General features: G+C 38.8%; 1 protein-coding gene across 2 annotated transcripts in view; it reads left to right on the plus strand.

Moving 5' to 3' along the window:
- Positions 1-4,060: 4,060 nt before the first annotated feature.
- Positions 4,061-12,557, plus strand: part of LOC102457239 (uncharacterized) — a 54,662-nt gene continuing 46,165 nt past the window's right edge. Inside the window, exon 1 of one of the 2 annotated variants that reach the window (XM_006112756.5) lies at positions 4,061-4,390. In XM_006112756.5, coding sequence (XP_006112818.2) covers positions 4,284-4,390 — 107 coding nt within the window. In that variant the 5' untranslated portion in view covers positions 4,061-4,283. The remainder of the gene's footprint in view (positions 4,391-12,557) is intronic. The other variant, XM_006112757.5, reaches the window with a different exon arrangement.

The following is a 12,557-nucleotide window of genomic DNA, read 5'->3' on the forward strand; positions in this document are numbered from 1 at the left end:
TAGCAGTATTTAGATTGAACGTGTGGTTCCAAAGGATGATGATTACAGCCTGTGGCTGCATTACCTTATCTAGGAAATTTCCAGAGAGGATTATGTTTATTCTCAAGCACCACCCAACCCAGGCCTGCGCATGCCCTGCACTCTCCCCCTGCATAAATATCAAACACACTAACTGCCCGTTACAGGGAGTCAGCAAAGAGGATATGATGCTTCAGAGCCAGTTGACCCCTCTACAAGGGAAGGGAGCTCATCGTAAAGAGGGTTCCTTCTGTCCACAGATAACTGGACAGGAGCATGATCTGGCCCATGCCTAATGTGAACGACTAACTTTAACCAAAGTGATAGTAACTTTTGTAATTTAGAGGAAAACACTTCACATTTAGGTGAGTAGAAAATACTGCGTAATGACATTTACAGTCAGTGGTCTCCTAGCAGCATATAATGTTAAATTCAACTGAAGTGTTTGTAGTCACATCCTCATTGAACCCATCTATGGAAATATTCTGAGTTGGAACTCACTAAATTTAACTGGTGACCTCAGATGAACTGTGTCACAATGTATGCACACCCCATGCCAAAAAGGAGGTTCACAAGGATACATGTGGATACCACTTTCATCACGGCCGGTCTATCAGTGACCTGAGCCAGCCTGTCACCCCGAGGCAACATGGGCTAATGGCCAGAGTCTGTAATGCAGCTCTTCCTTGCAGGGCAGCATGGCCCAGTAGCCAGAATGTATAAAGCAGTCTCTGGGTTGCAGGGACACATGACCTGATGTGTCACAGAGCAGAGGTCCTTGTCACAGAGCAGCAGGTCCTTCCTTTCTAGCATTGAGCCCGGACTGGGTTGAGCTGCTCCCTTTTATACTATCCCAGCACTTGAAGCATGCCCAGGACTTCTTCCACCCAAAGGGTATTAACCTCTTCAGACCCAGTGTAGGGTATGCCTATCCTGTCACAACTGTAACTTCTCCAAATGGTAGGCTTTGCATCAAACATGACTAGCTCAAGGAAGTCATTACCCCCAGACTATTGTAGCTGTGTGCCACATAGGGGGTGGAGTGTCGTTATGCTGCCTAATGATTAGAGCAGGACCCAGACTGTGCATCTGACTTAGAAGCACGGGGGAAGTAGTCTGTGTCAGGTATATAGGGGGAGAAGGAAGGTAATGAGGGAACAGAGTGTTAACCAGAACTTTGATGGTAAGGATGGGTAGGGCCAAGGCACGTCCATTCCTGGCTCCCATCTGTCTTTCAAGGAGGAAGAGAGTAACCGATATCCCTTGCTGGGAGGGCATCAGGTCGACCATAATCTAACCCACCATTTTGTAGAAATAGAGTGAATTGTATCTTGGTTGACAACAATTAGACCCACAGACTTAAACTTTGAAACTTTGCTTCTATGTTTTTAAGGGTGCATGCAGGCTTTGGTGGTGGTGTTCACAGATGGAAAGCTGCAAGTAAAATAGGCACAAGGCTGAGTTCCCATAGGTAATTCATTTGGGAATGCAGTGCTATAAACTGGAATGTAAGGCTATTTCCTCAACACCTTTGAAAAGCATTGTGTGAACTATACATTCCATTTTATTAATGTATCTTACCCTACCTACAAATCCTGAGACCATGGGTTGACTGAAAAATCTCTTCCCCTCAGGATGATACTGTGCATCTTTCCAACTTTCCAGAGATATGTTTTTCTATCTAATTATGTCTTCTACTCAGACTTACAGAAATCTGAAACTGATGTAAATCAATGTAGCTACAGCTAGTGCTGCATGTTTCCATTAAGAGCATTTTGCTGAGAAGCAGTGCTGTTTAGGGCAGTTTAAGACATTAGAGTAGGATTGGGGACACAAAGATTGAATTCCTGCCTTTGCCACTGACTCGCTGAATGTCTCAATAATCTTTGCTGTTGTTTCTCCTCTGATGCTTATTATTCTTTTGTAGGGGGATAGCTCTTGGGCGTCCCAGTCACAAGCCAGGCGCTCTTTGTGCTAGTCACTAAACAAACACAGAACAAAGAGACAGTCTCTGCCCCCAAGATCTTACAATTTAAGTAGTCTGCCCTGTCAATTCAGAGTGCAAGCTTTGTAAGTTGAGGACTATTTCTCACTGGGTTTTTGTGTAGGAGTGAGCACAATGGGGACTCAATCTTGGTTGGGACTGCTAATAACCATGTGGGGAGCAATTAAGCTATTGGTTTTTTTTCAAAGACATTTGATTTCTTTTGTTCCTAAGAACTTTTCGCTAAGTAGGCCATCCTGTAAAATAAACCAAAAATCAAAACATCACATCCATACACAAAGGAATATTTGGACTGAATAACCTATTTATTCAGTAAGGCAGCCTCTAACAGATCAATTGGGACAGAAAAACAGATTTTTGGGAGTATTATGTTCAATTGGCTTTTCTGCAAATATACTAGGGTATTCTTCAAGTGCTGATGGATACCCTTCACCCGCAAATACACTGCGTAATTGGCTTGTATTTAGAGGATGAGGGTTATTCTGTAGGGCTATGTCTACATTGGCACCCCTTTCCGGAAAAGGGATGCTAATGTAGACTTTGGAATAGTCAAATCCGTGGGGGATTTAAATATCCCCCGCGGCATTTGCATTAACATGGCTGCCGCTTTTCTCTGGCTTGGAGATAAGCCGGAGAAAAGCGCCAGTCTAGACGTGATTCTCCGGAAAATAAAGCCTTTTCCGGAGGATCTCTTATTCCTTTCAAGTAGGAATAGGCTTTATTTTCCGGAGAATCACGTCTAGACTGGCGCTTTTCTCCAGCTTATCTCCAAGCCGGAAAAAAGCGGCAGCCATGTTAATGCAAATGCCGCGGGGGATATTTAAATCCCCCACGGATTTGACTATTCCAAAGTCTACATTAGCATCCCTTTTCCGGAAAGGGAGGCCAGTGTAGACACAGCCTAGATGTTTTCCTATGAATTTGCTCATGTTCTTTATCTCTTAGGGTACGTCAAAACTACATGCCTCCGTCGATGGAGGCATGTAGATTAGCCAGATCGGCAGAGGGAAATGAAGCCGTGATTAAAATAATCGCGGCTTCATTTAAATTTAAATGGCTGCCCCGCTCTGCCGATCAGCTGTTTGTCGGCAGATCGGGACAGTCTGGACACGACGCGCCGACAAAGAAGCCTTTCTTGATCGGCACAGGTAAACCTGGTTTCACGAGGCATACCTGTGCCGATCAAGAAAGGCTTCTTTGTCGGCGCGTCACGTCCAGACTGCCCTGATCTGCCGACAAACAGCTGATCGGCAGAGCGGGGCAGCCATTTAAATTTAAATGAAGCCGCGATTATTTTAATCGCGGCTTCATTTCCCTCTGCCGATCTGGCTAATCTACATGCCTCCGTCGACGGAGGCATGTAGTCTAGACACACCCTTAAAGAAAGCAAGCACAAAGGGCCTAATTCTGTCATCGTAACCCCTGCTGGGTAACACCTCTTCCTGAGAGTAGTTGTCACTCAACACAAATGAGAATTAAAAAAATCAGAGCATAAGTTAGTTTCTGAAAAAGAAGAGAAAATAAAGTCTATAGATAGTGCTTTAAGAATAAAGGTTGAAATCTTCCTTCCATTGAAGTCAATAGCAAAACTCTCATGATTTCCACAGGTCCAAGATTTCACCCATATTTTATGGTAATCAGAGGCAGTACAGAGGCAGGTGAGCACAGGACAACACTGGGAGTTTATTGGGGGAAGGGGTCTATTAGTTCCCTTCCTTTCACCCACTTAACTATCTTTTCCCTTTTTTCCCCTGAAAAGGGGACCAAAAAAAGTGAAAGAATAATGTTAGTCTCTCTCATTTTTATTTTTGTTTTAAATAAAACCTTTTTTTCACTTTTGTAATTGAAAAAAGAGGGGCAAATTTAAAAAAATACAAAGACAAAAAGTACTTTTCCTCTCTCTCTCTTTCTCTCTCTCTCTCCTCTTTTATACTTTTGCCTACTTCTTGAAAATGAACCTGATTTCATCTCTGTATTCTGAGACTGGAACTTGAGTGCATAATTTGTTGTGAAAGTGAGAGGAGGAGCTAGCAGAAGACAAATGGAGGCAATCCAAGAATTCCTGGAGTTACAAAACTAGATCATCTTTCATGTACAAAAAACTCACACAAAGAAGGGCTCTGCCTTGAAATTGTTACTGAACTTTACAGTGGGAGGTAAATGCCAGGAGAGTGTATAGGGGCATGTTTATAAGCAGGTTAGGAACAAAGCATCAGAGATTTTCACAGGTATTAAATTAAGGTTTTACAGATTAATTAAAATGATGGAAGTAGGCAAGCATGAGAAATATGTGCTCTTAAATGAGGACTCTGACATGGAAGAATTTGATAAAAGTAAAGTGGCACTGATGCGCCATCCCCAAGATGGGTGAGTTTTTAAAATTTTGTTTTAGTTCTGAATCTGAATTATATATGTTACTTCATATTTAGAGGATCTGATATACTCTTACCACACACAGTTATGTGAAAAGTTAAATGGACTTAGAGACAGAAGTGTAATTTAAAAAAAAAATCAACAGCCTCATCTGTCTCAATATACCTGAAGAAGCATTTCTTATTGCTCTACAAGTTTTTATACCTTTACATTGGCAACAATATTTATATATGGAGTCAAGGCAATGTACAAGATAGAAAATAGAAGGGCCACATGTTTGTCGTGATACATTGATTCCTAGCGCGAAGGTCATTTTGAAAGATTTATCTACTGGTGTTTGCCCTTTCTGTAAGTCAGATGAAGAGTTTGGATGGAACTACTGATACTTACATAGTTTTGATATTTACGAGGATGCATTTTGGTAATATAGAGAACAGTAAATTTTAATTCAGTGATTATTGAATGGATTTTTGGCAAGCTTTTTTGTGATATGAGAGATATACCATCTCTGATTTTGGAAAATCCCTCCTATCTGCATAAAACAATCATAACAGTTCTTTATTGAAGCATGGCACTGAATTCTGTAAACAGAGATATTTGAATGGACCATGAGGTCATTTAAAAAAAATAAATAAATAAAAAACAACGCTCAATATACAGGTAATCCATGCTGGAGAAAACATATTTGCAATAACAAAGTAACATGTAAACAATTATAATAGACCAACAAAAATAAAAATATGATATGTAGTCTTGGCAGAATTCAATTTTTTATATTTTTGATAGATATAAATGCTTATTTTATGAATGTTTATATTTATAAATTTAAATTTTTACAGTTGCCCAAAATTATGGATTTTAAGTATTTGCTTTCAATTTTTATCTATTAAAATGTTCTGGGAAGTTATGAAGGGCTAGGTGATAATTGTGTATTTAAGGTAGATATTGACATTCAAAAACTTAAACCTTTTTAATCATTGAAACACAAATTGAAAATATTACATGTCAAAATATACAAATCAAGCCCTAAAGATCTCAAGCAACGTTTTGATTATTATTGATAGGAATATTTTTGTCTGTGTGTGTATGGTGCAAATGCTGCTTACCTTTATATTTACTAATATAAATCTAATCATGACATGGCTTAGTACATAGCACAAAGTAACTACTTTATTAAATCCTTAAAAGTTCAGAAAGATTCACTAATTTTTTTATGTCACTGTGCAAATGTTTTGTTTTCCCACTCTATTTATGGAAAATTCAAAATGTCTTATATAGCACTTCTTACCTGCAATAGTCAGATGTATGTTACTGCTGGGTTTACCATACCTAATAGGAAGGGGCTCTGTCTAATACTGTGAAGGAATCATTTGAAAATAGTTTAATAACTGGGCAAATTGTGGACATAGAGAGCAACAGTATGAATTACAGTCTGAGATGTCACAGTTAGCGTCAATCCCTTCAGGACAGTCAAAGGAAGAAGATTTTAAGGTACAGCTGTAACTTCCACAGTCTTGTGGAGGATATGAGGGCTTCTTTTCTTATCAAGGGACCCAAATGTGACCTTTGATAGCCTCATTCCTGTGATACTTGTGAGTATCCATTATATGCATCAATGCATATGCACCAATATTCACAAGTAACATTGGCTAGGAACGGTGATCCATGGCCACCAGGAGCTGTTAGCTTGTTTCAGTGTTTAATCACTCTGGCTATTAAAGCAATTGAGCCTAACTTCTCATTTGAATTTGTTTGGTTTTAAAGTCTCTTCCTTTGTGAATCCGTTTAATAAAGTTATTTCACAACAGATCTCGTGTTCAGTAAAGAGGAAAAGTGAAGCCCTTTGGCCTTATGCTCTACTGTCTTCTGTAGTCATGCATTCTGGCTCAAAGTTGGGGTAAAGTACTTTAGGGAGCATTTATTATTCACTTTGCACCAGCAGAAGTGGCTTCATAAGTTCTATAAAACAATAAGACCCTTAATGCCTAAGTAAAAACATTCATTTTAAATTCTTGTTTGAGACAATTCCTTAGAAAGTAGAAATAAATATATTTTGACCAGAGTAATGAACAGTTAAAGTGAATATGTTGTTCGAGATTTTTATCCTTCAGGGAGAAATACACTATACATGTGTTATTCTGCCTGCTTATAAAGCTGAGATAATAGTGTGTGTGCGTCACGCATACACTCTTAATGAACAAGAAAACAAATGTTTTGCTGAACTACGCTCTAAACGTATTTAATTCTAATGAATGAACAAGATGAACGAGGGCCCAAAAGGAACTTTATAAGAGGGAAGATGGTGCACAGGGTAGGGAATTGGACTGAGCGAATCCCTAGTTCCATTCTCTCTGTTAACAGTGAACGGCTGGGCTACTTTCTACCAAATTGCCTTCATTAAGGGACCCACTGAGAAGTGCTTTCGAATTAATCTGTAAATCCTCCCTCTCCGCAAAATTTGAGCAGCCAGGCTGTCTACTCAGCTTCTGAAGGAAAAGGGAATCAGGTTCAAGAACGAGTAGCTATTTACCTCAGTGAGGGGAAATGACTAGGGGATCCCCAGTAGCCACTTTACCAGCCTAATCCAGGAAGCCCCCAGAGGCTTTCATATCACTCCAGAAAGAGCCAACATTGTTCTGCACAGGTTCCTTAAAGCCAACTTCCCTTCACACTGCAGCAGAGCCACGACAGATGCAGTGCAGAAAACCATTTATACATGTAATTGCCCTCTAAGCTAGATTTACCTTAGCATAAATGCAAGTTACTCCACACTAACACAAGGAGGACTGGAGCTTGGTTTTCTTGGGTGTTTTAAAAAACACCATTGAAATCTGTCAGGTGATCTGCTTTAGTCCCACTAAGTGCAACACAGTTCATTCCCTTCCAGGGATCAACAACCAAACCTACCACTTTTTAATCAGACATTGCAGCACACAGGAATGGGGGAGGGGAGTTACTTTGACTTGGTCCCCCCTAAATTGCCATGGAAGCATTTAGCACAAATATGCCACACTCCATTCTTTACATATATTTTAAATCAATAGCTCCCCTATAAACTTACCTACATGAAAAGAGGACCCCTTTCCACCATTTAAAACCGCAAATTCACAGAACAGAAAACCTCTTCTCCCTCCCCGCTCCCACACACACAAGAAATTAACCTGCTGGGCTGTTCCAGCAAGGTTATAAAGCTTCTCAGGTGCTGCTGCTGCTGCAGCCCTAACAAAAATGAGTCATCAGTGAGTTTTTCCTTCTCAGACAGACACATTTCATTTCAGCCACATTGACATTTGAAAGGGAAAAAGTACACAGGGGAGCTCTCAGAGAGCGACTGAGTATAGCATTTATATCCATCCTCATTCCAGAGGAGCTTCACAAGGCAGCATTTTGTGTGCTGAAATCTTATTATAGGCAGGGCCCTATGTACTCTGCAGCTGTGGCATCTGATATAGAAGAAACAACCCCTTAGATGCAGAATTTTGCTACAGAATCTGCTTTCTCGCCATCTGCCAAAATCTACTTGTTCCTCCTTGAAAAATTCTGTAGTGCAGTTATATGCTGTCAATACAAAAATTGGTGGCATAGGTAAAGAAAAAGTAAAGAGTTAAATACATTTAATTTAATATCCTGTTAACACCAGATTACTAATTAATTGCTGTGTAAGACCTATGCTGTTATTGAGAAAGAGGGCCATACTTGGTAAAAAAAACCAACCTTATTCAGGGGATGTGAAAGCAGCCAAAAAAAATTATATATAAAAATGTAAGAAAAGGGAAGTTGATAGCTGTAAACACAAATCATAAGCTATTAATTGTAGAAAATGATAAGGGAAGGAAGGGAAACATTTATGGATGGTTAAGGACAATAGGAGGGAAATGTTAAAATATAAACAAAAAGAATCCTAACACAAGGGAAATGGTATCACTGTCAATAAAAATACATACAAGCCAGGTATGCTCAATAATTATTTCTGTACTAATTTGGGAAAATGCATGGTGAGTTAGTTATATTGTATGATCATGAAACATTTTCCATTCAAATTGTAAGTGAGGAAGATCCTAAACAGCATTACTTAAAGTTAGACACTTTTTAAATTAAAACATTCAGAGAGCTAGCATACAAGTATTTTAAAAGAGCTGGATAAGGCGCCAACTGGACAATTAATGTTGAAACATTAAAGAAGACCTAAAAACTAAAAGAAATTCAATATTGTGCTAATATTTCAAAAGATAAAAATGGGATAACCTGATGCCAATCAGTCTCATATTGATAGCAGCAACGTAATAGAGCTTGTGATATAGGAATTGATTAATGAAGAATATTATAATATATTTAATATCAATAAACATGAGGTTATGTAAAATAAATCCTGCATAATTTACTTGATTTTTATAACATGATAAATGTGGTTGATAATGATAATAGTGTTGCTGTAATATTCTCAGACTTCCACAAGGCATTTGACTTGGTACCACAATTTGATTGAAAAATTAACATGGCACATATTAAAAATTTAAAAACTGGCTAACAGACAGGTCTTGACATACAATTATAAATGTGGAATCATCACTGAGTGTGTGTATTGCTAGTAGAATCCTACAGAGCTCAGTTCTTAGCCTTAGTTATTAAACATTTTTTATCAATTACCTAAAATAAAACACTAAATTTTCACTGATAAAATAATACAAAGATTTGGGAAGTGGTAAATAATGAAGAGGAAATGTCACTGATACAGGTCCTTCTGGATCGTTTGGTAAATGGGGCACAAGCAAATAATATTCCTTTCATATAGCCAAGTATAAATGTATACATTAGAAACAAAGAAAGTCAGCCATATTTACAAGATGAGAGACCCTACTGGCAACATAGTGATTCTAAAGCAATGATTCTATCTACCATGAACCCAATTTTTTTTTTAATCAGATGAAGATGAGATTTCAGTGCAACTGTAATCAAATATGCCAATATGATTCTTGGATGAATGAACTGGGGAATCTTGAGTAGGACTAAAGAGATTGTTTTACCACTATATTTGACACTGTGTGCAACTTCTGCTGGAATGCCGTGTCATTCTAATATCCACAGTTTATGAAGGATGTTGGTAAACTGGTGAAGGTTCAGAGGAGAGCCCATGGGAATGATTAAAACGTTGTTTAAACATGCCTGCATTGATGGATTCAGGAAATCAATCTAGTTTGATCAACAAAGAAAAGATTAACAAGTGACTTGATCACACTCTATGGCTGTGTCTAGACTGGCAAGTTTTTCCGGAAAAACTTTTTTTTTTTTTTTTTGCGGAAAAACTTGCCAGCTGTCTACACTGGCCGCTTGAATTTCCACAAGAACACTGACTTCCTACTGTCTGAAATCAGTGCTTCTTGCGGAAATACCATGCTGCTCCCATTCGGGCAAAAGTCCTTTTGCGCAAAGCTTTTGCGCAAAAGGGTCAGTGTAGACAGCTCAGATTTGTTTTGTGCAAAAAAGCCTCGATCGCGAAAATGGCAATTGGGGCTTTTTTGTGGAAAAGCGCATCTAGATTGGCATAGACGCTTTTCCGCAAAAAGTGCTTTTGCAGAAAAGCGTCCGTGCCAATCTAGACGCTCTTTTCCGCAAATGCTTTTAACGGAAAACTTTTCCATTAAAAGCATTTGCGGAAAATCATGCCAGTCTAGACGTAGCCTATGAGTATCTACACTGGAAACAAATATTTAATAGTGGGCTCTTTAATCTAACAGACAAAGGCATAACAGGATCTTGTAGCTGGAAATTGAAGCTAGACAAATTCAGATAGGAAATAAAGCATACACTTTAACTATGAAACAAATTAATCATTGAAACACTTTAACATGGCTTGTGATAGATCCTCTATCACCAGCATTTGTTAATTCAAGATTGGATATATTTATAAAGAGATGGTCTAATTCAAACAGGAATTATTTCAGGGAAGTTCTTCCGGAGTTCCCTTTCTAGCCTGGAAATTTATGAAGACTCCGCATGTACTCTCTCCCCTTTCTTTCAGTAAATCTGTACATGTGTTCTTGTCAAGTACAAATCAGCAAGGAATCATTGTGCCATTTTTCAGGCACTTTGTGAGGTCCCTGACAGATTTTTCTAGTTGTAGAGCCAAACTTTCTCTCCTTCCTGTATGGGCAGGTAACTCTCCTTTTCCTGGAATACTGTCTCAGGCATGTTTGGAGCACCATAGTCTTTAAAAAGATATTGTGAGCTACCAGCAAATTCTCATTTTCATCTGGTTATTCTAGTAGTGGGCCTTTCAAGTCAATCTGTATGAACTCCCAGGACAGACTAGTTTGGGGCCTTTCCCCTAAAGTAGTTCTGCATCTCCTTTTGTGGTGCTTTCCTTTCTTGACAGATAAGACAGGAAAGTATTCATTCCTTAACATCTTCAGCTATTCCCAGACAAAAATAATACCCTGTTGGATACCCATTTCAAATTCCTTTTATATTCTGCATAACCTACTACTTCATTATCATGACAGCTTTCTAGTACAGTAAGCTTACCAACAAGACAACTCTGCTATATTCATACACCGGCAGGTTGGTAGCTGGATCAATGGATAACTGTTTCTGAACTGCATTGAACATCTCCAGTCTTGTTTTCCTCCAGCAGCTGTATTGGTGCACCATACATAAATGAGGGGCTCTGACTGTTCTTGCTAAATGTCATCATAAGATCACACTGAGCCTATTCTTGCTGCCCACAGTTGGCTTACAGCATCTACAACCACATTTTGCTTTCCAGGTTTATAGTGAAGTGTGAATGTGTATTAACACAATTTATGAATCCATCTCCACAGGCCACTTTCTGGGCAGTACCTCATAAGGAGTCAATGCAGGATGCTGTGGTTGATTTTTGTACAGTGTGAATTCATAAAGGTGGATGAAAGGATTTGAGGGTCCTAGATCTTGGCCTCTCTCTCATTTAATTGCTGACTACCAAGCTCATGCAATTTATTCAAGTGCAAATCTACCTGCAGCCTTTAAGGCATCACAGTTTATGGTTGAGAAAAATTAAGGAATAGAGGAATTAAACAGCAAGGTTTAGGAGACTCAAGAAGCTTTTTTTGTAGAGGAGGGCTGGGTATGCTCCTATACAGACAATGTTGCTCTTAGCCATCCATGCTGTGAACTTTTATAAAAAATCTCCTGTGGAATCTGCAGAGGCATATGTACTTCCTCTAAGTTTGTTGGAGCCTTCCATTCTTTATAGCAGTGTTTCTCAACCAGTAGTATGACTACCCTTGGGGTACTCGAGAAAAGTCTGGGGGATATGTCAATACAACTGAAATTTGGAGAAAACTGAATTTTTGTTTAAAGTTTGACAGCGCTTTATTATTTTTGTACTTTTTACATCCAAAAATTTCATCACCCACCTGGCTACGATTAAGTTGTTTAAACAAATGTGTTGCAATGGTAGAAAAAAAATGGTGTGTCTGAAAACTGTAGGTACTGGGGGTAGTTATATATATATAGTACCCCCTTTTATATATATAAAGGGGTATTTTTTTAAAAAAAGGTTGAGAAACACTGCTTTATAGCATTCAGTGTCTGGGGTTGATGTTCCAACCCATTGTTACTGATGATATATCACAGGAAGGTGATGCTATTCTTTGCAGACTGACTTTTGTTTCTTGGAAGTTTAAACCTTGACTCCTCAAAAAGTTTTATAATCCTTTACACTCCTACCAAATGCTCTTCCTGTGTTTTATGGAAACAAATGAAGTCATCTAAGTATGAGGCAGTATCCATTCTCAAAACTTTTATTAGATTATTTACTAACTTCTAACACAGTCCTGGTGCTGTCATGAATCCAAAAGGCATTATGCAGAATTGACCAGTCCATAAGATGTCATAAAGACAGGTTTTTCTTACTCAATAGTTGCCACAGTAATCTGATGGCAGATCAAAACAAGTTTAATGTTTTGCTAATGACACTGTATCCAGGGTATCTGCTATATGGGGAAGTGGGTGGTAGCTATGTCGATTTGTCTGTAAATTACGTTTACTCTAGTCAACAGATATCCTCATGTCCCAATTGGAATTTTTCATGGCTACACCTGGGGATGTCCAAGGTGATGGAGATTGCCCAGCCAGACCATCCTCCTGAGTGCTATTTAGCTTATCTTTCTCTGCTACCTAA

The sequence above is a fragment of the Pelodiscus sinensis genome, chromosome 4 (assembly GCF_052426305.1).
Source record: "Pelodiscus sinensis isolate ZL-2025 chromosome 4, ASM5242630v1, whole genome shotgun sequence".
Lineage (NCBI taxonomy): Eukaryota > Metazoa > Chordata > Testudines > Trionychidae > Pelodiscus > Pelodiscus sinensis.